We start from the raw sequence: 25,474 nt of genomic DNA, 5'->3' as shown, positions 1-25,474 counted from the left end.
TTCCATGTTTTCTCCAAGTTTTACATTAAAAAAAGCAAACCAAATGAAGAGAACACCATTAGAATGCTAAGTAAAAGGGATGACATTTTGCTAGATGACTCCACTGGTGGGATCTCTGGATCCATTTACATTATTTAAAATATGAAGATGAACTGTGAGATGTTTGAATGTACACGTCCCATAAGGTCTCAAAATATATTAAAAGCCAGACTAAGAAATTCATGGATTTAGCTGCAGAATTACAAAATAACTAAATCCTGGCAGTTGGCAGTAATAGTAAATAATCATTTGGGATTTATAACATTAATGTCTTTAAAAATGAGATATAAGACATCTCTGGTAAAATCTGCAGGATTTGGCAATTAGGCCCTCAGCTCTTCTGTGCTGTGAGGACTTTTAGAAGATCATTGGCATATATCTTTCACAGATATAGTAGCATAAGTATGTGCAGTAAACATCGTTCCATTCTCCGTTGCCCCAGAGATGTGCACAATCTTCATTTGACAGATCATTATTAGGTTCCCCTCGCTTCCAGTACCTGAGATAAAAATACAATAGTATTTTAAACAATAGTCCACTAAAGTCTAAAGCCTAAAGTCTACAAAAGCTTGAACAGTAATGAATTTTTTATTCTATAAGGTGCCAGAATATTTTTTTTCTTTGCCGTTTTGGAAATGATCAGATGACTCGTAACAAGCTGTTGGTTAAAAAGCAGCAAAACAGATGTGGGAATGGAGATGCAGACTAAGCTTTTGATGACAAAGTGTCCGGTTGCAGAGGCAGAATCATGTGGTTTTGTCCCTACGTTTGACCAGGATAGTAGTGTTACCTGTTGTTCCGCTGAAATTCCTCTCCATGTGGCTAATAGCACCTCTGCAGGAAATGTTCAGCCAGAAAACCACAGAGAAAGAACAGATAACTGCTCACATGGATCCTGTCTGGATTGGTGTACCAATTACTGTTTAGATTTTTTTAGTGGAATGTTCCAGCTATATCATTGCCATTGGCAACCATTCAGTTGTATCCAACTCTCGGCCACTCTATGGATCAGCACTCTCCATGTCCCTCTACCTCATACTGCCTCCTTCGATCCACCATGGTTATCCCGCTGTCATCCTTTACAGTGTCCAGCCAGCAGGTACTAGGATAGCCCCTTCTCCTTTTTCCGCTGATCACTCTCAGCATGATTATCTTTTTGAGTGAGTCTGCTCTCATGACATAACCAGAATATGACAGCCTCTGTTTGGCTTCAAGTGATATTTTTTGGTGAAGTTTGGTCTAGGACTTTTTTGTTATTTTTGCAGTTCAAGGGATGCATAATTGTTGCCTCTAGCACCACAGATCAGAGATTTAATTCTATATTTAAAATAATGTACAATTTGATCTTTTAGAAAAGAGGACTATAATCTGAAGCTCCAGAGCTGCATGCAAACCCTTTCCCAAAAGGTTTTGTTATAGTCCCAGAAACCTCTAAAAATTATCACTAAATTGTAATTTGAGAGAAGGGGAGAGTTATTAAATGCATGGATTAATCATCTTGGCAAGAGCTCCTTTTAACAAAACGTAAATCAAATCAAATTAAATTTTAAAAAGTGCAGGGGCCTTTTTCCTGCCTTATCTGTTCTCCGTAATAAAATTTAGAACTGGAGAACAGCCAAGGTACAATTCTGAGTTCAGATTAATAACATTTGTTAGGATAAAGACTGAAGTGAGAACACTTTGCTTTCAAATACAGAATCTATACATAGGCCAAAATATTAGATTTTGGCTTTCTTCTTCTTACATTTTGGTGTAACAAGCAGATCTTCTCAAGACATCTGCCTCTAAAATTTATTGGTTACTCTAATGGTTACTAGTCACATTCTATTTTAAAAGAAGCTTTTGACAGATTATATTTGGGAAAACATTCTGTTTGACACCTAGGATCTGGAGACAGGCAAACAAAATTCAATGTTCAGTGCTTACGTGAAGCCAAGTCTGTAATTAGTACTATCCACCCATTTCCATTCTCCTTCTGTTTCTATATCTGTAAGTCCTATCCAATAACGCTCATTCTTGGCTCGTGTCTGAACGAAAATCTGCAAAAGAAAAGGATAGAGAAGTACAGCAAAAGGTGTGAATATTGAGTTAATTGAAATCAGCTTCTTCAACCACTATTTTGTTATCGGGGTGCACAAACATGGATTTGTTTGTAATCAAAAGAGTGATAGTAGATGAAACATCTTCAAAATTTAAAATTGTAAGAGGGATTAATTGTAAGAGGAATTAGTTATAAGAGGAATTAGCTGTAAGAGGAAGGAGCGGAAAGAGGAAATAGCTAGCTTAAAGGTAAAACAAAATGAATTGAAAAGCAGGAAAGACAAAAATAGGAAATTTACCAAACTGAATAACAGGAAAACTAACCAAATTGAATAACAGGTAAGAACCTATTATTGAAAGAGTCCATAAAATAAACAGGAACTAGAGAACAAGGCAACAGATCATGCTCAATATGCAATTGGCACACCTTGCATACATTATCTGATCATTTAAATGCACACACAATGTATGATTTAGTGTATTTGGGGAGGGTTGTAGGAAATATGTAGAAGGCAGTCATAGAAAATGTAATCTCATAGTAATCTCACCCAATGGGGAACGAGAAGGGATGGGCAGCCTGGGTAAGGAATGTATAAAGGTGTTGATTTGAAATGATGAACTTTGGAGAGAACCAAGCCTTGATGGCTTCTCCCTGCTTATTGCAATAAATGAAACAAAAGGCCTTCAGTATGTCTTGGCTGATTATTGGTCAGACAAGCTTGCCACTGGTTGCGAAGGAAAGTAGCCAAGAGCACATAACAAGGAGAAAATGGGGTGGGAAGAGCAGCCTGAAAAACAAAAATTTCCAAAGACGCCCACTAAAGAGTCTATATATCCAGAGGCCTAAGATTACAAGGTGATTGATGCAAAATAGAAGAATAGAATGATGCATCCTGGGAGAGGATGTAGCACTTCATACAACAAATAGGGTTAAGGAAACTGTGTCTTGATTAGCATGGTTGAACTACAACCCAATAGTTCCAGGCAAGTTGTCAATAGTGAGGGATGATGGGAATCATAGTTCAGCAACAGCTAGATGTCCACAAATTCTCTACTCTTGCTTAAACATTGTCTGACTACCTTGGCTGTTGTATAAGTTGCTGCTTTGATGAGAACAGAGCCAGATTAGAAAACTGCAATTAAAAGGGTGGAACATAGAGTATAAGTAGTCCTTGTTTAGCCATCACAAATGGGTCCAATAACTCAGTTATTAAGCAAAACAGTTGCTAAATGAAACCTTGACCGTGATTATGATCTTACTAGAACTTCCCTTTAATTTATAGACCTGCAATGGTCATAAATGTGAGGATTGGACATATAATTACTTTTTCATCACTTCTGTAACTGTGAACAGTTGCTAAATGAGGCAGTTACTAAATGAAGACTACCTGTCTCTGGTTCCTAGTATCCCAATAGTATTCCAATGAGGTGAGCACCTCCTACGAGCACAGATCAAGCAGTGATTGGTAGCAGCAAACATCTGTGCTAGAATTAACTAGAAACTTTGTTGACCTAGGACAGGCAGGTCAAACTTGCGACGTCACGTGACGTTGTATCGCAACTTTTCTCCCATTTCCTGCAATGGGATGGGCGCGGTTTCTGGCCTGCGGGCCGTCAATTTGACGTGCCTGACCTAGGAGGAGAGCTGTGTTACAGCATATGATGAGGTAAGATGAAATAAGATGAGATGAGATGAGATAACCTTTATTGTCATTTTTTTACTGTGGGCACAATGGCACACATCAAAAATGAAATTTAGTTGCTCGCTCTATATGTTGGCAAATAATCAGGAATTTGGTAGCATCTTTTCTGACTAACACATTTTATTTAAAAGCTGCAGTTCACTTCATGAGATGCATAGGTGAGCCTAGCTTAGACCAGCATGGGTAGAATACAGAGCTTTGGATAGATGATAGTTAGATTGTAATGGCCCACATTGTGCTGGATCAGTTTCTTAAAATGGACTCATCTGGAAGCTCAAAAGCAATCAAAGGCAACTGCATGTGTGAAAGAGCTTTTGTGGTTTCTAAGGTCAATCTAAGTTACCCAGACCTAATCCACATATCAAAGGATAAGGTCTTTAAATACAGAGTTAATTAAATTAGATCTCCCAGTGGAACTGCATGTGCACAAGAATAAACATACCTACACACACACACACACAGACACACACACACACACACACGCCCCTCAAGCATCACCCTAGAATCAGAATGTAGACACTTCCACAAGCTCCCCTATTTAATCGGGTTACTGTGCCCCATTTCTCTGCAGCTGCCCCTAAGTACAAACTGTTCTGCTTGTAGGAATAAATATTTCTTCTTTCTTCCCAGCTGTCTGGATCTCATTTTTATTTATTCTTGCGCAGCCCCGGCTTGAGTTGGAACCCCAAATTATTATTCTGACAGTTCCTAAATGCAAAAGAGCCAGCATTTCTTTCACCTTCACAGCTAGTAAGGGGCTTTTAACTACAGCAGAGGGATGGCATCTTTGCCCTTACTGTAAATGCTCAGGTGTTTTTCTCTCTCCAAGAAATGCATGTATTACATCATAAAAACCTGGATGAAGGCCTGCTAGCAATGTATTTAATTTGTTGCATGAAGTGGGAATGATGTGAAGGGATTTTAAAACTCCACAAACTGCAATATCTTGTGGCAGGGCATGATTGAATAATTTTTTTGTACTTTCTAATTGGTCAACTAAAGAAAAACCTATGATTTTCAGTCCCTGTTCTCTGTGTTTTGAAGCTGGAGGAGTGAAAGCCTAGCGCAGGGATAGGCAACCTTGGCTCTTTTATGACTCGTGGACTTCAACTCCCAGCATGGCTGGCTCAGGAATTCTGGGAATTGAAGTCCATGAGTCATAAAAGAGCCAAGGTTGCCTACTCCTGGACCTAGCACATATCCAATTTAAGACATGTTAATGAGAGACTGGGGAGTGGTATGGTGTCAAGATGAGCTGTAGAAATGTTTGACTGAATTCATGTATGGTATTAAGATGGGTTTTATTTGGTTTTGGCTTAGCCTGCTATATGAGTCTAGCCTCTGGTTTGAAAACTAGAGCTTATTAGTAATTCTACTATGCAAATCCATACAATCCTGTCTGATATAATCAAATAAATAAGTTAAATAAATTATATTTTACATAATTTGTCACTCGAGTCATACGGCTGCTTAGAAATCTATTAGGCTGCGTGTGAGCAACTTGTGTTATGAGGGCCACATGCAACACAGAGTTCTTCAATATAGCTCAAGAGCCAAATCTTTCTCTCCCTCCTCCCCCTCCCCCTCCAGTAAACCAAACTAATTGAGCCAGTGAGGAGAGCAGTGTTTCCTTGAGGAGGATGGCACCTAAGAATAATCATTTTTAAGTGCCACATTCCTTGTACAGATAATTCTGTCTGATTACAGTTTTGCAGAAAGGATGGTGGGCAAAACTTCCATCTCTTCCATGAAAATAGCTCCCCCACTAGCCTGACCAAGTTATTCCATAAGTCTTGGAGGATAGTAAGGAAGACATGCATGGGCAATTAATCCTCCAGTCCCAGATTTCAGCCTATTTACTCTGAACACATGTAAATGAGAGCTTATGGGTGACTAAGGAAACAGTACTATTTTTCAAATTGTGCATGTGTAATTTGAGAAAAAGATTTGGGATTTTAATTTAAGGTAGGAGAAAAGGGAGATGACAGTTCTGATCTAAAGGTGCTTTCCAAAAGGAAACTGATTTTTTTTCCCCCTTGAAAACGTGTTGCTTCTCATCCAAAAAGCTTCTTCAGTGATAGCATGATAGCATGATATAGCATGATGATAGCATGATGATAGCATGATAGCAGTGTTCCAATATCTAAGGGCTGCCACAAAGAAGACGGGGTTAATCTATTCTCCAAAACATCTGAAGGCAAAACAAGAAGCAATGGATGGAAATTTATCAAGGTGAGAAGCAACCTAGAACTAAGGGGAAATTTCCTGACAGTGAGAACAGTTAATGAGTGCTCCAACAGTGGAAGTTTTTAAGAAGAGATGGGACAACCACTTGTCTGAAGTGGTAGAGTTTCCTGTTTGAGCAGGGAGGTGGGCTAGAAGACCTTCAAGGTTCCTTCCAACTCTGTTATTCTGTTAATCTGTTATTCAGTTCTTCAGCTTGTTGGATGAGAAGCAAAATGTCTTCAAGGGGAAAAAAAAAAAAGTCCAGTTGCCTTTTGGAAAGCACATTTGGGATAACCATGACCTGGATGACTGAGAGGACAGCTCTGACCACATGCATGACTGATGCACATTACTGACAAATGTCATGTATTCCCTTGGAGCAAAAAGTTTGCCCATCCATGCAACCTTTAGCCTTTATAGAAATATGAATGCAATTTGGTGCCATGAGTTTTGTAAGCTTGTAAGTGCCCACTCATTCATCCGTAGATCCCTTGAGTCATATGTCTCACACGGATATTCTTGCTGACACTAATTTTGTCTTATTTATTCCATTTATTTACCATAACATTTGCTTGCCATTTTTTCTGCTAGAAACTCAAGATGGTAGATATAATTATTTTGCTTCTCTCTCCCTCTCTCTCTCTCTCTCTCTCTCTCTCTCTCTCTCTCTCTCTCTCTCTCTCTCTCTCTCTCTCTCCTCCCCCCTCATTTCATTTTATTCTTGCAGGAAGATAGATTAGGTTGAGAAAATACATTTGAATCAAAACAACTTCCTAAGATTCACGGCTGGGTGGGGATTTATGCTTGTGTCTCCCTAGTCCAAATCCACCTTGCATGTAGACATGGCAGAGAAGAGTCCCTCTGAATGTAGCAAGCTACTTGACCTTTCATATTCTCCATATCTCATACTTATGAGATCTGTCTGCTCTCCAAGGAAGCAACCACAGTCCCCACTTTTTACCTGTTCGGCCATATCATCGATGACAACCAGATGTGCACGATTGTCCCTGCATTGATCATTGGCCCATCTCCAGGTAGCCTTCTTCAGAGAGAAGAAATAACATTTCCCATGAAAGTACTGCCATTGTGTGTGATTAGGGCCACAAGGGAACACTGGTTTAAAAAAAAAGAGTGTTAATTCAAACTGGAATCCTGATTTGTTTAACATATAATCTCCGTGACTTTTGGTTAATTGCAATTTTCATCTCCATTTTTGAATTCCAGGTTTTTCTTTGGCAGATCCAACCTACCAAGCACATAATACCAGAACCAATCTGAAACTTTTGGGGCAGAAAGATAGAATATGTATAAAATGAAGGGAAAAAAATTAAGGAAGTATAACCTATGCACTTTTGGATTCACACTTAGGATCTTGTCAAGCAATGAAAGATCTGGAGACATCTGACTTGCTAAGTTTTTAATTTGGCTGCTAGATTCTGAAAGTCATGGCAAAATAAATTCCTAACATGCCACAAGCTGAAATCTCAAATTGCCAACTAAGCAGAAACAAGCCAAGTTTATTTAATCCACTAGGTGGCTGCCTGGCACTGCATTGAAAGGAAACATTGATTAATTTCATAAAATGTGAGAAAATCTCTTTGAAAGTAAGCCACAGACATCTCATGTCATCTTCTGGAATGATTCTATTATTTTTAATTACTATCAACAATGGTATGGTATAGGTATGGAATAGATGTGAAAGATGGTAAGTGGTTAATGACTCCCAGAGTTCCTGTGGCTGATGGCCAAAACCATTTTTATTAAATAAACATTTTCAGCATATTTAATCTGATTAATTTATTTCCTAAGGAGGAGAAAAAACACAAAATCATACCTCTGTCTCAAATCTTGGAATGTGTGTCACTCTCCCTGATGTTTTGACAAATAGTATCCTGATGGAATAAGTTTAACTTTGTGGGCCAGGACTTTTGCAGAAAACAGCACAAGATTTAGATCAAGACCTAAGGTGCCTTTTCCTGTAAATCATAGTAATCAAGGTCTACAATTTGGCTCACGAGAATTAAAGTCAAGATTATTGTTCATTCTCCATTTGCTGATTTGCATTGGGTGGATTGTGAATTAGTGGCTTTTTAAAAAAAACAATAACAACAACAGACTCATGGAAAATAAGCCTATTAAAGTTTACTGTCTTGAAAACTCTGAAAACTTCATCATCATTGTCCTAATTGAAGTCCTTGGCTAATGGGGAAGAATGTGTATTATCTTTTTTTTTAAAGTTACAGTTCTAACTCCATTTTTTTCCTGTTAAGTAGGTAGGGATTAAAAAGTGCCCAGTGCAGGTAAAGCAACTATGATGACAAAGGTTCAGTGATTTTGCCTAAACCTTCAGAGGACCAATCTGCTCTCCAACTTTGCAGCATTTCTTATAAAGGAGAAAAGTGTAAAGGACAGAAGACCCCTTCCACCTAGTTCTAAGAGTTAGCCATGGCCCTTCCAGTATCCACCAGTATATTCTCTTTTTCCTTCTGTGAAATAGAGCTACTAAGCAACAGAGGTAATAAATACAGAAAACAATAAAAAAGGAATCTTACAGCTGTGATTATTTAGAGAACTGAAAATTTAGTGAAACAATGCTGTTGTTTTATAGCTGGGAACTCTAGGAAGATAACAAGGAAGGGTTACCATCAAGACTTACATGCGTCATCAAGGGAATATTTTTGTTGCCTAAAGTTACTTAGTTTGTCCATTTCTGATGAAAGAGTTGTGACTGAAAAAATACAACAAAGGGAGGGAAGGTCAGCATTTAGAATCAGTAACTTTTCATATTTTAAAGCTGATAATAAAGCGTTAGCTTCTGCCAGCTGGGTTGACTCATCTAGCTTATAATGGTTTAGGAACGTGCAAAATCCTAGCTATTGAGATTTGTAAACTACAATAGCAATAGCACTTAGACTTATATACACCCCCTCCATAGTGCTTTCCAGTACTCTGTGGGCAGTTTACAATGTCAGCATTTACCCTCAACATAATGGTTCTCATTTTACCAATCTCGGAAGGACTGAAGTCTGAGTCAAGCTTGGGCCCCATCAGGATCAAACTCCTGGCTGTGGGCAGAGTTAGCCTGCAATACTGCATTCTAACCACTGCGCCACCAGGCCTCCTGTATATGTCTTAGAATGCTGAATGGACCAGTCCACACTGACTCATTCAAGTATGCAGAACTTATGAGCCCTCACATTTCCTACAGTTTGCAATTGTTAACTTTGTAGGAATTCAAGATGCTGCCCAACAAGACCACAGTGCAGAATTCTGCATAGATGCACAGGCTATTCATCAGAAACATTCCAAGATGAGGAGCAGCCTGGACATAGCAGATTGACAGCTTATTCCAACCAGTGCAATGGATCTCCTGTCAATAGCAGAGCCCATTTGATGGAGCTAGGTGGAGCTGGCAGATAACCAGCATTCAGGTCTGAAGGGGCCGTTGATGGAATCAATGGCATAACCATTCTGGCTGGAGGAGTGAAAGGTGATTCGATCAACAAGTAATTGATCCTAGAAATTGTGACATCAAAGAAGTACACATAAGCCGACTGTGCCCAGACTCTTAGACATCAGAGGGAAATTACAGTAATCCCAGAGATGGGCAACAAGAGAATTTTACTCCAGGGCATGTGACTGCCCAGGCTCAAAAACAAGACTTCATCTCAGGTTCTAGGAACTTGAACAGCCCCGAGCAACAACTGCCACCCCTTCCTCTCCCCTACCCGGAAAACACGGCTGATGCCAGTCTTGATTCCAAGGTAGGCATTTTTGTGAGACAGGCACTTGCTTCTACTTCTCCCCTTCAGTTTTTAGTGTTACAAACCAGGTCTTACCTCTCATCCACCATCAAGCCCCGGATGAGGAAAGTTATATTGCAGAAAATTAAAAGCAACAGCTGGATCTTATAGGCCTCGTGAACTGTCTCTGAAGTGAGGATCAAGCTATTTGGGGGACTGCCTTTCCCCAATTACATCAGCCTGCCCCTTAGATCTGGCAGAGACAGCATGCTGCGGATACCATCAAGTAGAGACCTACATTTGGTGGGTCCCAGGAAACATGCTTTCTCTGCTATGGCATCCGCCTTATGGAACATTCTTCCCTCTGAAATTAGATTGGGTTCATCCATTTTGATATTCCAGAAGCCCTGTAAGACCTGGATATGTAATCGGAGCTAGGGTTCCCAGAGAACAGGAGATATGCTCAGATGACTCCATTGTTAATACCCATGCTTATTCTCTCTTTGCCTAGGCCTAGAGCTTCAATATTTGTTTTTATAATATTTATTTTTTAAGTTGGTTTTTATACTTTTTATCTTTCTTGTTTTTAATACTTGTTTTTCTATTGCTGAACACCTGGAGTCGCATATACAAATTTTATTGATAAATAATAAATAATTCTGAGAGAATGAAGCATCAACTAGGGGAGACAGAAGAGATCTTTACATTGCAGGTCCTAATTCTGAGTTTGGTATCTAAAGAAACCTTTATCAGTGATGCTTAGAGCTAGGAAATACTATTAAAATAATGGGTGTTACAGTCATAAATTCATTAAATAAGCAGACTTCTGCAAAGTGACAGAAAAGTAGTTTCAAAGAAGACATAGGTATTTGGGAGCATGTCTACTTATGAATTCCTCTCTCAGAAAAATATACATTGATAAAGAGGTTTGACACAAGGCTATTCTCTGTTTGGGAAAAGAAGATGGTGTTATCTCAGGTGTTTGTAAATAGACGAATAATTCAGTAAATATAAACTTAGGAAAAGGGAAACTCACGTTGAAGTTATCTGAAATAGGCAGCTCTGATTCATCTTAGTTGGGATTAATGAATTTTTACAAGTCTTAATATAGAAATATTCTTGGTACATGAAAGCTGTGCCATGCTAAACTATGTAATCTTTTGCTAACATTTTTATCTATTTTAATCTGTAATAGAATTTTTGCTTCAGTAAAAAGAAGAAAAATGGTTTTTGCCTCAGAAAAAAATGACTTAAAGATAAATACTGCATTTAAGTTCTCAAGAGACTAGTCAAAGAGGAAGCTTGACAGTACACACCACCCAGTTAGGTTGCTAGTTCAGCTAATTCAGTGCTATCAGTAATAAAAGTTGGGAGTTCTCCAGGATTTCATTTTTAAATAATGATTTTATTAAAGTCTACAATACAAGAAAAAAGACTAATTCAAACTAAGAAAATTATTTAAAAAATATAAAAAAATAAAGAAAAAAAGAGAAGAGATAGAAAAAAATACACAACTATGGTGCTAGAGAAGACTCCTGTGAGTCCTTGGACTGCAAGGCGTTCAAACCGGTCAGTCCTAGAAGAGATCAACCCCAACTGCTCTTTAGAAGGCCAGATCCTGAAGTTGAAACTCAAATACTTTGGCTACCTAATGAGAAGGAAGGACTCACTGGAGAAGGGCCTAATGCTGGGAAAGATTGAGGGCAATAGAAGAATGGGACGACAGAGAATGAGGTGGCTGGATGGAGTCACTGAAGCAGTAGGCGTGAAGTTAAATGGACTCCAGAAGATGGTAGAGGACAGGAAGACCTGGAGGAACGTTGTCCATGGGGCCGCGATGGGTCAGACACGACTTCGCTATTAACAACAACAAAATGTGTGTATATAAACCCTATCCCCAAAATAAGTCCCAGTTAAGATTGTCAGCCAGACAAACGCATTTAGTACCATATTTTCCCCAAAATAAGACCTAAGCAGAAAAAAAGCCTTAATGTGTCTTTGCACCAAAAATTAATACAAGCCTTGGTCTTATTTTTGGGGAAATACAGGTATATAAATATAAAGATTACACCCTCTCCCTCCAGACAGGTATGAACAACTTCAGTAATGTAACACCTTCACTAATATTTTAGTAAAAACAATCTTCTTTCCATATCTCATCAATAATTATAAAATCAAATTAAAATAATTTATAATTTTATTAAAAAAATTATAAAATCATTCAGTCCTAATTTGCAAACGTCTATTAAGAGCTACCAGAAATAGTAACAAAATTTCAGATTTTGATTCCCCCCCCCCCTGCTCAAACTCCACATGGAGATGCTAAGGATCTGGGAACTGATCCATGTAAACCATATTCTCCATTATTGAGTTACAGCTACGGCAGCTCTGATATTTTTAGTTTCTCTAGGGCATGGGTGTCCAACCTTTTGGCTTGCCTGGGCCACACTGAATAAAAAGGAATTGTCTTGGGCCTCATATAAAATATATATTATTTTAATGGCATATATATAATAATAAAATATCAAATAGTAATATTAAAAGTTTATGATCTTGTGGGGCCACGTTTTCAGCTCTCCAGGGTTGCATGTGGCCTGTGGCCCACAGGTTGGACATGCCTGCTCTAGTGTTTTCAGTTTGCTCACAAATTAATTGCAATTTACCCAGTCATGATGTTAACAGGAAGGAAACAGAGGCAGAATATAATCCCTGGTTAAATAGCTGGAAAAAGTTCCTCCTCAAAACTCTGTTATTTGGCTAGTCAGTGTATATCACCCTTCTCCAATTCACTTGTTTTCCAGGTGAGCCAACTCTGGACAGACGTGAACACTGGGCTCTATCTAACAAAATGGAATTCAGTGGTGAAAAAAGTAAGGTTCTACATTTAGGCAAGAAAAACCAAATGTACAGGTATAGTATAGGGGGTACGTTGCTCAATAGTAGTAACTGTGAGAGGGACCTCAGAGTTCTAGAGGACAATCACTTAAATATGAGCCAGCAGTGTGTTGCAGCTGCCAAAAAGGCCAACACAGTGCTAGGCTGCATTAACAGAGGGATAGAATCAAGATCACATGAAGTGTTAATACCACTTTACAATGCCTTGGTAAGGCCACACTTGGAATACTGTATCCAGTTTTGGTCACCACAATGTAAAAAACATGTTGAGACTCTAGAAAGAGTATAGAGAAGAGCAACAAAGATGATTAGGGGACTGGAGGCTAAAGCATATAAGGAAAGGTTGCTGGAATTGGCTATGTCTAGTTTAATGAAGAGCAGGGTTATGGATGACATGATAGCAGTGTTCCAATATCTCAGGGGCTGCCACAAAGAAGAGGGAGTCAAGCTATTTTCTAAGGCGTCTGAAGGCAGGACAAGAAGCAATGGATGGAAACTAAACAAGGAGAGAAGCAACCTAGAACTAAGGAGAAACTTCCTGACAGTTAGAACAATTAACCAATGGAACAACCTGCCTCCAGAAGCGGTGAATGCTCCAATACTGGAAGTTTTTAAGAAGAGACTGGACAGCCGTTTGTCTGAAATGGTATAGGGTTTCCTGCCTGAGCAGGGGGTTAGACCAAGGTCCCTTCCAACTTTTATTATTATTATTATTATTATTATTATTATTATTATTATTATTATTATTATTATTATTATTATTATCATCGCACAGTCAGCCAGATGTTCAGACTGGATTTGGCATTTTGTCTACCTATCGAGTCCTTACCCAGGACCTGGGATAGGCAGATGTGGATGTTTGATGGTATTACAGATATCGTCGCAGGATGGAAGCAGTTCTAATAAGGCTGCCTTTTGCAATTGACTAATAGCGAATTTGTCAATGCCAATGGTGTTCAAGTGGTGCTCCAGTTGTTTTGGGATTGCACCCAAGGAGCCTATTACTATTGGTACTACCCTTGCTTGCTTTTGGCACAGTCTTTCTATTTCTATTTGTAGGTCTTTGTATTTTGTTATCTTCTCCAGTTCGTTCTCTTCTATTCTGCTATCTCCAGGCACTGCCACGTCCACTATCCAGACTTTTTTGTCTTTCTTATCGACAATTGTTAAGTCTGGGGTGTTATGCTGCAGGTGCTTGTCTGTTTGAATTCTGAAGTCCCAGAGCAGTTTAATTTTATCATTTTCTATGACTTTCTCTATTTTATGATCCCACCAGTTTTTGCTTACAGGCAAATGATATTTTTTGCAGATCTTCCAATGCACCATTGTTGCTACTTTGTCATGCCTCTGCTTGTAATCAGTTTGTGCAATCTTCTTGCAACAGCTTACCAAGTGGTCCACTGTTTCTTCAGCTTCTTTGCATAGGCGGCACTTACTGTCTGTTGCTGTCTTCTCAATTTTGACTTTGTATGCGTTTGTCCTTAAGGCTTGGTCTTGTGCAGCCAGAATTAGTCCCTCGGTCTCTTTCTTCAATTTTCCTGCTCTTAGCCATTGCCAGGTTTTATTATTATCTGCTTTCCCAGCTATTTTTTTCATGTATTGGCCATGTAGTGCTTTGTCTTCCCATGCCTCTATTCTGTTCTTCATTTGGTCTTTCTTGTAGGCCAGTTTGGTCTCTCCAGTAGTTAGTAAGCCTTCCTGATATACTAATTTCAGTGCATCTTCATCATTGTTCTTCAGATATTCTTCCAAAGCCATTTTTTCTTCTTCAACCATCTGATGTACTTGTAGCATTCCACGCCCACCTATTTGCCTTGGTAGATAAAGTCTATCAATGTCACTGCGTGGATGAAGGGCATGATTCATTGTCATTATTTTTCTGGTCTTCCTATCCATTGCTTTTAGTTCTGCTTGAGTCCAGTCCACTATTCCAGCTGTGTACCTAATGACTGGATTGCCCAGGTGTTGATTGCCTTTATGGTATTTCCTCCATTGAGTTTGGACTTTAAGATCTTCTTCACTCTCTTGATGTATTCACCTCTAATCTTTTTCTTGACTTCAGTGTGCTTGATGTTGTCAGCTTGAAGAATACCCAAGTATTTGTAGTAATCTTCCTCATCCAGACTCTTAATGTTATTTTCGTGGGGCATCTTGATTCCTTCAGTTTTCACTACTTTTCCTTGTTTGATAGTAAGTGTGGCACATTTGTCCAAGCCAAACTCCATTACAATATCTTGGCTATATATACGGACAGTGTTGAGCAGCGATTCTATTTCAGATGATGTTTTTCCATACTGCTTCAGATCATCCATGTAAAGGAGGTGAGATAGTATAGCAGATGTTTTTGATGTTTGATAGCCATGTCCTGAGTTATTCAGTATTGTTGACAGAGGAAACAGTGCAATAACAAATAGTAATGGTGATAATGAATCTCCTTGAAATATCCCTCTCTTGATATTAACCTCTCCCAGCTTCTCACCATTGATCTGCAACTGTGTCTTCCATTGTGCCATCGATCTTTGCACAAATTTTCTGATGTTTCTACTGACTCCTGTTATTTCTAGGCACTTGATTATCCAATCATGTGGCAGAGAGTCAAATGCCTTTTTGTAGTCAATCCATGCCACATTCAGGTTGGTCTTCCTTCTCTTGCAGTTTTCCAAGATCATTTTGTCTATTAGGAGTTGATCTTTTGTTCCTCTGCTATTGGGGCGGTTTCCTTTCTGCTCAGGTGGAAAGAGATTGTTTTCAACTAGATGCTGTTGTACTGCATCAGCTACCACACCAGTTAGTAATTTGAAAGTTGTTGGTAAGCAGGTAATTGGCCTGTAGTTACCTGGTGTTGCCCCTTTTGCTGGATTTTTCATTATTAGGTAGGTTTTCCCAGTTGTTAGCCACTTTTCAATTTCTCCTCCTTGTAGTATATTGTTGAACTGCTTGGCAATGAGTGGGTGTATAACAGTTAGATGTTTCAACCAAAACCCATGCAGTTCATCTTCACCTGGTGCTGACCAATTTTTGATTTTCTTTGCTCTTTTTTCTACCATTTTTGTTGTTATTACTAGTTCTTTCATTTCAACTTCTGTTTTATTTGCATCCACCTCTTTTAACCAAGCCGCATCCTTGTTGTATTTCTTTGGGTTATCCCATATCTGCTTCCAGAACTGCACTGTTTCTTTCTTGTCAGGTACTGACGGATTCCTTGCAGTTTCTCCATTGATGGATTGGTAGAAACGTTTCTGATTGGATTGAAATTGGAGGTTCTGCCTATAGTTTGCAATTCGAGCTTCATATCTACTGATTTTCCTGGCTATAGCTGTTATTTGTTGCTTTATTATTTCCAGTGCTTCCTTGATCTTCCTTGTTTCTAAGTGGTATTTCTTGATTAGGTATTCTTTGGTCTTCTTGTTCTTCAGCTTCTTTTCTTTCATCTGTTCTAGCTTGCTTGCATGTGATCTTAACTTGCTGATCTTATTTTCTAGTCTAACCTTCCATTTTTCTGGTGCACTGTTTGTTTGTTTTTCTTTTTTGTTGATTTTGCATCCCAGGTATTCTGTTATAACTGCAGCTGTGCTGTACATTAGTTGGTTTGTTTCTTGCAGTGAATTGGTGCTTATACTTGCTATTGCAGTATTTGCATCTTTTAATGCTTGTGCTAGCTGTTTCTTTGGAACAAGCTTCAATGCAGGCAGCCTTATTCTGTTGTTTTTGTGCTGTTCTAGATGCTCAGTTATTCTTTGTTTCAATTCTTTTATTTCTTTAGTTAGAGGGTTTTGTTCTTCCTGAGGTAGAGGTGCCTGGTTTCCAAATGAGAACAGTTGTATATTTCTGCTAGATTCCTTCACTGCCAACTCCCCCTGGTTAGCCTCTACATTCTGAATTACTTCTGGTAAGGCTTTGATTTCTTTGCCCTGGGTAAACCTTTGCAGTTCGTCCAATTCTGTTTCTGTGAATATTTTGTTTCGTGTTATAAATCGGCGTTGATCTGCTAGTCTCTGTTCTGTTATTTCTGATTCTGGATGTTGTTCTTTCCAGAACTGGTGCATTCGTTTTAGATATCCTCTTCTTGTTGGACTTGATCTGTAGTAACAGATCATTATTTCTTTGTTTTCCATCACTGTGTATCTGCGACGGGTAAACACCTTTTCTTCCAGTAGTTCTGCAGCTGCTGGCCCTGGTTGCTCAGCCAACAGTCCTGAGTCCTGTAACCCATTTTTCACCAGATATCCAGGAACTCCAATATCTAGTGCGGACCTTGTTAACCCGGGCGACGTCCGAGCCGGTATGGCATTCTGCAATTTACGTCTCACCATATTTTTTATGGGAGAGACACTCTTTGTCTGACTCCTCTGATGAGACCTATCCAGTATGGTTGAACCTCTGGCATAGCTCTCATCTTCCTCAGAGTACACAAGCCCCACAACCACGTCAAGGTAGTGTTATTATTATTATTATTATTTCAGACTCGACCTGTTGGTTGTCTAGAAACTAGACAGCCTCACATGGGTGGATCCTCCCTTAGAAAGCTCTTTTTGTACAGGCTGCAGCAGGCTTTCAGGACTTAGGAATCTCATCTACTTTCTCAAAGGAACTGTCTCATTTCAGGATCCCAAGGGTTATCATCTCAGAAAGCCTAAAAATGGAACATGATTCAGTGTAAATAGGATTCCTTGGATTCTCAACTCTTTTGGCTTTCTGCCACATCAGCTCAAAAATGATGATATGCAGAAGGAGCAGCAAATGCTGGCTGTAGTGTACAAAGCTTTATGGGGTCTTTGACTTGGCAATGCTTCTGTAAAGTTTAAGATTACTCTGTAACTAATAAGAGCATATACCTCTCCACCCTGCTGAAAGAATCCAAGCCAAAGATTACTCAATAAAGAACAAAATTATGAAATACGTACCTTTGTAAAGAACTGCAATGAAGAAAATAACTGTTAGGAGGAAACAGACTGCCAGCAGAACATAGATATGGAAGTCAGATCTCTGGGTGTAGAAAAGGCATTTCCTTTCTTTAAAAAAAAGAGAGAGAGAGGATGAAAGAAATAGCAGGAAATTTGTTGCATTGTCGTTAGGAACCCAGAAAGAAAATTATCTTTTAATCAATGAAATCATGTATGGATTTTTATTCTTGTTGAATGCCCATAGTATTTGCTGAGCCAACATTGCAAAGCTTGATCATCTGTTGGCTGAGCTTGCAGGACATCATGAAGTACTTACTGTTCATTTTCTTGAAATACTGGCTGCGGTTACATTTTATTCCCTTGATCTTTATTGATTGGTGAGATGAGGACTGCCATTATTTGTAAATGATATTATAGGGTGCCCAAAGAATTGTGAGGAGAGCCAGTATGGTCTGGTGGTTAAGGCACCAGCCCAGAAATGGGAGACTGTGAGTTCTAGTCCCACCTTAAGCACAAAGCCAACTGGGTGACTTTGGGTCAGTCACTCTCTCTCTCAGTCAAGGGCAAACCACAGGTAGTCCTTGACTTGTGATCACAACTGAGCCCAACATTTCTGTTGCTAAGCAAGACAATTGTTAATGTTGCCCCATTTTACGATCTTTCTTGCCACGGTTGTTAAGTGAATCATTGCACTTGTTAAGTTAGTAACACAGTTGTTAAGTGAACCTGTCTTCCCCATTGATTTTGCTTATCAGAAGGTTACAAAGATAGCCACATGACTTCGGGGATACTGCAAACTTTATAAATATGAGTCAGTTGCCAAGCATCTGAATTTTGATCACATGATTGTGTGGGCGCTGCAATGGTCGTATGTGTAAAAAAATGTCACTTTTTTCAATGTAACTTCTAATGGTCACTAAATGAACTCTTGTAACTCTTGGAAATAATCTTGCATTTCCAAAAAATACGTCCAAGAAAACTTCAGAGTCTTGTCCAGACTGTTGCCGGGAGTCCACACTAACACAAGGGCTCAAAAATTAAAAAAGAAAACAAAAGTGACCTTGAGAACAACTGTATATTGCAATGAACAAAACATTTCCCCAGAGTTGTTTCTACTTTGTTTAATATAATATTTTATTAGTTTTCTAATTTTACAATTAAACATTTAAAAAGCAACGTGGTAACTGGGTAATCAATAATTCAATAACATACATAAATCTTTAGCACAAATCCCAAGTTACAACATCAGATATTTCCTCTCTTTTTCCCTTAATATCTACTATCTCATATTAGGCTAATATAGTTATTATCAACTAAGTAAAACCATCTTTGTTACATTTATCAATAATTTTTAGCTTATACATATCTTAATTGTGTTTGCATTCAATCCTTATATATAATCAATATTCTGTTATTGCTTCTTTCCCATCAATATTCAAATTAACATTTGGCATTTATAATTTCCAAGCTTTAGGTGACCAAAGTTTCCCTTATCTCAACTTCTACCTTTTCCCCTTTTCATAACAAAATCTAATATTCTAAATACACATCTTATCTATTTGCATATAATCTTATTCTATTTTCTAAAAGTTATCTATTTTCCACCATATTAAACCAAAAGTCTATTAGTCTTTTTATTTATTATTATTATAAATTTTTACAATTTTACAATAAAAACCCCTTCCCCAATCCCTCCCAACCCACCCCAAAACCCTCCCCCATTCTTCCCAGAGCTGAATACAGGGTTAACTAGAACTTAAAAGAAAAAACTTTTAAACCCAAATAAACCTCAAACAAATATAATTACATTCAGTAAACAAATTATTAAATACTTTAACTCCATTATATATAAAAACCAGAAAGAGAAAAAGAAGAAAATAAAAAAATAAAAAAAATAATTAAAAAAACAAAACTATTCTACACTTCTAAATAATATCTTAAACTTTAAATATAAATTATTCAAAAGCTAAATGATATTTTCTTATATCATACTTATATTGTATAAAATTTATCCATCTTTTCCACACCAAGAGGTACTTCTCTTGCGATTGATCTTTCAAAAAAGCCGAAATTTTTGCCATTTCAGCTAAGTAAGAAACTTTAAAAAACCATTCCTGCAAAGTAGGCAAAGATTCCTTCTTCCAATATTGCCCTATTAACAACCTTGCTGCTGTAATTAAGTTTAACATTAAAATAATCTCTTTGTCATCACAATCAGAAACAAACCAAAAGTCTATTAGTCTTATTACACATCTTGCCTATTCAATTATAATGTTACTTTATTTTCTAAAAATTATTTTCCACCATATTCAACCCTCTAATCAGTAATATGAAATCCCCTCTAATAAATCAAAACCCTAGTTTCTTTCAGCCTTACTTTGGCTTTCTTCCTTTGCCAACTAACCTTCCATTTTTGAAGGTTTTGAATCCTCAAACAGTTCTCCCTCTATTATTATATGTATTATTTGAAATAAGAAAGACCATTTGGCTACAGTTTTTTTTGAAGAACTAGCCCATTTGTATTCATTAGATCACCTCCCTATTATTCCAATTTCCCACAATTATCCTGATAGGTTTACCTTCCATTCAATCTGCTCTTCTTCCTTTTTCTCAAATTTCTTCTGATTTATGTAAAAAGTCTTTTCTATTTTCAATGTGGTCACTCCCTTTTCTGATTTTTCCATTAGCTGGATCTTTTGGTCAATTGGGTCCTCAGTATTTAGTTGTTCCACTTCTCCTGGGTTTGTATATCTAAGCTGGTATCTTGTTCCTTTGTATTGCATCTTATTTTGTCACAAGCTGAAAGAATGGTTTTGTGTATTGATTTCAACATAGAAAGGATTTTTTCCTGATCTTCATCCATATTCTCTTGATAATGTGTTAAGTTGAAGACTTTAAAATCAAATATTAAAAATAGTTGTTTTTTAAAAAAAATTTATTATTTTATTTTCATTACGATCATAAGAAAAAAAATTCAGATACATAAGAAGTTAAAATACAACACACAAATTCTGACATTGCTCACCCATTTCCCCCCAGACCGCATCCCCCTCTCATCTCTTCACTTCCCCCTTCCTTCTACCTCCTCCTTTCCTCCCTTCCCTCTGTCCTCCATCTTTCTACTTACTTATCCCTCTCCTCTTCTTCTCAATCGGATGCGGTCTGAGGGAAAATGCCTGAGCAATCCTCTATCACCAAAATCTGAACTATTGAACATACTACCCATGCTCTCCCCTCTCCCCTCCCCCTACCCCCCTTTCCCCCCCGACTTCCCAGAACTCAGTACAAGGTTACAAAAAAAAGAAGAAAAGAAAAAAAAGAAAACTAAACATAGTCAACTTAAATTTACTACTTATACAATAACCGGAATCCTAATAACCCTTAACTCTCTGCAAACTTGAATTCATAATTTAATAAAAATCCATTATTCATAAAATAAATGAAACTTTGTTGTTCCATACTTCTTCTGAATATATTCTATCCATCTTCTCCATACAGAAACATATCTCTTTTGTGAATGGTCCTTTAAGTAAGCAGAAATTTTAGCCATTTCTGCTAAGTTAGAAACCTTGAATACCCATTCTTCCAAAGAAGGCAGAGAATCTTTTTTCCAATACTGACCCACCAATAGTCTTGCTGCTGTTATTAAATTCAGCATTAAAATAGTTTCTTTAACATCATCAACCTTTTGTTGCTGTTGCTGTTGTTGTTCTCTTTCTCTACGTTTATAGGCAGCATGTGTAATTCTCTGTTGTTTTGGGTCATCAATTAATTGAATAGATTCAACCAATAACTCTTCTCCTGGGCGTGGCTTTAAGCCTACATCAGATTGTGTTTCTGCCTTGCTCTCATCTTTTTTTTGATCTTGGAGATGGTGGTGACTCTGCTTTTAACACAGTCATATAAAAATCTTTTGCTTTAGAAATTGTATTAAGATGATAACGTAAGCCAAGATAAGTCACCACTATCCCCACAGGAATATCCCATCTGAATTGAATTTGTTGTTTCTTAAGTTCATCCACCAGAAAAGCAAAATCTCTCCTTCTCCTAAGGATTTTTGAAGGTATTTCTTTTAAGATTATCACATCTTGAGTTGCAATCTGAAATCTGTGCTTATAAAAAGCCTGAATAATTTCATTCCGCAATGATCTTCTAGCAAAACAAACCACCACATCCCTTGGCAGCTTCCTCTGTTTTGCGACCCATGAATTAACTCTAAAAATCTTTTCTATATCTCTCAACATTGCTTCAGGGTCACATTCCAAAATAGAAGCCAATTCAATTGCAATTTCTTCCGTCAAATTCTCCTGAAGATTCTCCTTCAAGCCTCTTATTCTCAAAGTGAACTCCATTTCTCTATATTGTGACATTAAAATCTCATCCTGAACATTGTCTGCATTATCTTCTATCTTATCAACTCTATCCTGTAGTATTTCAACCTTCCCCACCACTTCATCCACCCTGTCATCAATTTTTTCTACAAGTCCAGCAAGCCCCTTCAGTGCAGAAATAATATCTACTCTCATCTGATCATTTTTTTCTCAATAAGTTCTGCTGTCTTTTGTATAGTTTTCTCATAAATGTTCTCCAAAGCATCTTGCAAATCTTTAAGTGTTATTGACTGCGGTGATAGTGAGGGTGGAGAAAGTTTAGGTCTGGGTTGTTGTTGTACAGTCTGAGTTATTGAAGAAGGAGTTGCAACTTTAGGAAGAGAAGCAGGTCCAGGACGTTTTGAGGCCATTTTAACAAAGAAAAAAAATTTTTTTTAAAAAAAGAATTAAAAACTAGTAAAAGTAAAAAGAGCAAGAACAGCAAAAAAAGAGAAGTTTACTCCTTAAAAAAAGAATTCTCTTAAACACATCAAGTCCATTATGTTGATAAAGCTCGATCAATAAAAAGTAGAAAATGAAAGTGTTCAAACAAGAAGAGTAACAAAGAAACAATATTCCTCCGCCATATTTCTTGCTCCAGCAATTTGTTCAGATAATAACAGGAGAAGATGTTAGTTCTCCCCGAGTTAAGTTACAAGTAAAATCCAGTCATTGTTCTCCTGAGAGCTCTGTCTGCTTTAAAAGTCACTTACAGTTTTCATTAGGAGAGCAGCAGTGGAGGCGGCGTCTGGCTTCGTTCTCGGAGAACAAAGGCATCCCAGGAAACGGAGCAACACCCGGACTTTGGAGGATCTCTCACACTTCACCTCCCGAGAAAAAATCCCTGGGATGTTGGTGAGGTTCAACTCCTATCCAGGAGAAAGCTCACCTTCTTCCCTTCACCCGGGAAGAAGGTTTCAAGCCATAAAACAGCTGGTCATCGCTGTTTAACCGGCTTTTACGATCTCCCAGGAGAGGCAGCTGTAAAACAGCTGCTATCAACACCAACGCAGCCACCGGAAGTCCCAATAGTTTTTTGTTTTTTATAAGTAGGTATGGGACATCTATTTCACGTGTTGTAAGTAGTCTTTATAGTAGAAATTGTTTGCCAAGTAAGAATTTATAGTCCAAAGTATTCCATCATCTCATGTAATAACAAATGCTTCTCATGTAAAGAAATAAGAAAGCAATTCCCCACATATACAGTAACTCTGAAAATCAGTAAAGGTTTATCTTCATAGTTCAAACAGGCCAGATATGCCACCCTGAAGTCCCTTTTTTACAGCTGAGTTTTTCACAGGTGGTATCTGTCAAGGTCAAAATAATTTTTTCTAGAATCTGGGCTTCAAGCCAAGTCTCTTTTAGGCAATAACAAGTTGTAATACCATACTTCACCACAAGATGTCACTGATGCCATTTAAAACTTTTTGAGTTCAAAGTTTTTATAATAGTTTTTCAAGATTTATTTCTTTTCTTTTTAGATAAAAACAAACGTCTCCAGTAAAAATAGGAAAACTTTTAGTCCCCAAATTTCAAAAGCATATGTATCTAATTAGATTAAAATTCTTCTTATAGTTGCTCTGTTTCCCCTGGGTAGTCAATTGTCGCTGTTCTTAGAGGGTGGGGTAGAAATTCCCTTCCCTCTCTCCTCACAGGGGAAAAAATACTTTGGGCAGCTTTTACAGGAAAAGGTATTTAAAGTCTTAAAGAGAAGATCAGATCTCACCCAGTTTCATCCGCGTTGCTTTAAAGGTGCTTGATAGTAATTTTGAGTTCGGCTGTCAGCAGCTTAGTGATGAGCCATATTGCTATGGCCGGTCTTTCCCCCACCAGTTTGAAGGGCTGCCTTGGATCAAGTGGAAGGGCTGCAATCAAGAGGAGGTCCCCTCCTTGCTCATCGCCCCTACAGGGTGACTTTCGACCCTTCCCGGGGTCCTCCAGCGGGTCGAATTCCAATGCAAAAGATGGAGCTCATCTTTCAGCGTCCGCAGCACTGTAATGGCAAACCGGAAGGCCCAGAGCTGTTTCTATTTTGAGCACTATAGGAAATAACTAGATGAACCAGAGAACAGTTGGTATGCTATAAAATAAGTTACCATATTAAGAAAAAGAAACTCCCTTGTGTGTCTCTATTTGTATGAGTTTGTGAAGCAACAAGTAGCAAAGGGATTGCTTGTTCTGTTCCCGAGTGGTAGCTTTCTCTCAAATGAAGTTTGAAAAATTGTAAAAGTTTTGTTTTGTTGCCTTTAGTTGCAGCTCCTCAGAGAATATAACTGACAAGTAATATAAACTGAACAAGCTAAATAAAAACAAAATAATTACAAAGAAAAACATTACTGCACTAAGAGTTGTATCTTAGTTTAACTACGCACTAAATATATTCCCACATCTCAAAGGGTAAACATACTAATCTGTCATGCATGTGCTCTAATTTAACCAATTTTTGTTAGGGGCACAGTCCAGCACTGAAAGTTACTATGGGGCTCTTAACCTAACCATTTGGTGTATAGGCTAAGTCACCAGGCTAGAAGCCTGGAAATTGTAAATCCTGAACCCATGTTAGGTACAAAGCCAGCTGGGTGACCTTGGGCCAATCACTGTCTCTCAGCCATAGGAAAATGGCAAGGGAAAGCCACTTTTGAAAATTTTCTCCCAAAATTTCAGGGAGTAGTGTAGTCTAGGTGGTCAAAGAGGACTTGAAGGCATATGCACACATGCAAAAATATGTGTGCAGGAGAGATTCTTGGATTTGGAAACTCCACTATTCTAGCTGAAAATCCACATATACACATGATGGAAATGAGGAAATCCCATTAACCCACTCAATATATCAACAGAACAACCCACCAATGAAAGAATGTCTTCAGAGCAACCAAATCAGGGTAGCAATTGGCTTAGAACTCCTTAAAACGTCTGTGCTCTCCAGCTGCATTACAGCTCAACATGCATAATCAGAAACATTTTAAATCAGTTTTATTTTCTGAATCTTTAATTTTGGCCCTTTATACATTACGAAAGAAAATGAAAGAAGAAATGCAATAGAGGATTGTCCTCCAGCCTCTTTTCAAATAGAGGTCTGCCTTCGGAAAATATGATAAACACTACTTACGTACACCAACTCTATGATTACAAATCTAAAAATGTAAATTTTAAATCTCAATTTCAGATGAAATCTGACTCTTTAGCTGTTGATTACTGATTGCCAAGAAGGAAAAAAAAAATTACTTTTATTAGTGCGAAGATCATCTTGAAATATTTCATCCTCCATTTGGTTTTGTAAAATAAGGACACTGCAGTTCACCTTGTCAATTCTACTGAGAGATCAAGCTGCAACTGCTAGCAGCAGAACAGTTTACATCCCAGCTCTGGTGCCCTCTGACCACAACTTTTTTCTTTCTTTGTTTTTTAGTATGGTCACCTCCTACAACCTCATTGATTGAGCATTACAGTATTCCCCCCCCCCCAAAAAAAACTGCCCTTGGGCAATTTGCTAATGATTTGTTTTTCCTGTTCAAAGGCCAGAAATCGATAGTTTTACCTCCTTGCATGAATCA

At 38.0% G+C, this 25,474-nt stretch overlaps 1 protein-coding gene across 4 annotated transcripts; it reads right to left on the bottom strand.

Moving 5' to 3' along the window:
• Positions 1-3: 3 nt before the first annotated feature.
• Positions 4-25,282, bottom strand: LOC120311165 (hepatic lectin-like). Of its 4 annotated transcripts, none has more exons than XM_039350350.1 (6): positions 25,146-25,282; positions 17,551-17,658; positions 8,665-8,736; positions 6,970-7,121; positions 1,966-2,078; positions 4-538 (listed from the first exon to the last, which is right to left on the bottom strand). In XM_039350350.1, the coding sequence occupies exons 1-6, from the start codon at positions 25,186-25,188 to the stop codon at positions 397-399; spliced, it is 630 nt and encodes a 209-aa protein (XP_039206284.1). In that variant the 5' UTR covers positions 25,189-25,282; the 3' UTR covers positions 4-396. The 4 variants fall into 4 exon arrangements, with proteins under 4 accessions (XP_039206284.1, XP_039206285.1, XP_039206286.1 ...); XM_039350351.1 differs by lacking the exon at positions 25,146-25,282 and adding an exon at positions 23,647-23,913; XM_039350352.1 differs by lacking the exon at positions 8,665-8,736.
• Between the last annotated feature and the right edge of the window lie 192 nt (positions 25,283-25,474).

This window comes from Crotalus tigris, unplaced genomic scaffold (genome assembly GCF_016545835.1).
Source record: "Crotalus tigris isolate CLP2741 ecotype Arizona unplaced genomic scaffold, ASM1654583v1 scf7180000018323.1251302, whole genome shotgun sequence".
Classification (NCBI taxonomy): Eukaryota; Metazoa; Chordata; class Lepidosauria; order Squamata; family Viperidae; genus Crotalus; species Crotalus tigris.
Note: the sequence above shows the minus strand (reverse complement) of the source record. Positions and strands in the feature narration are given on the sequence as shown.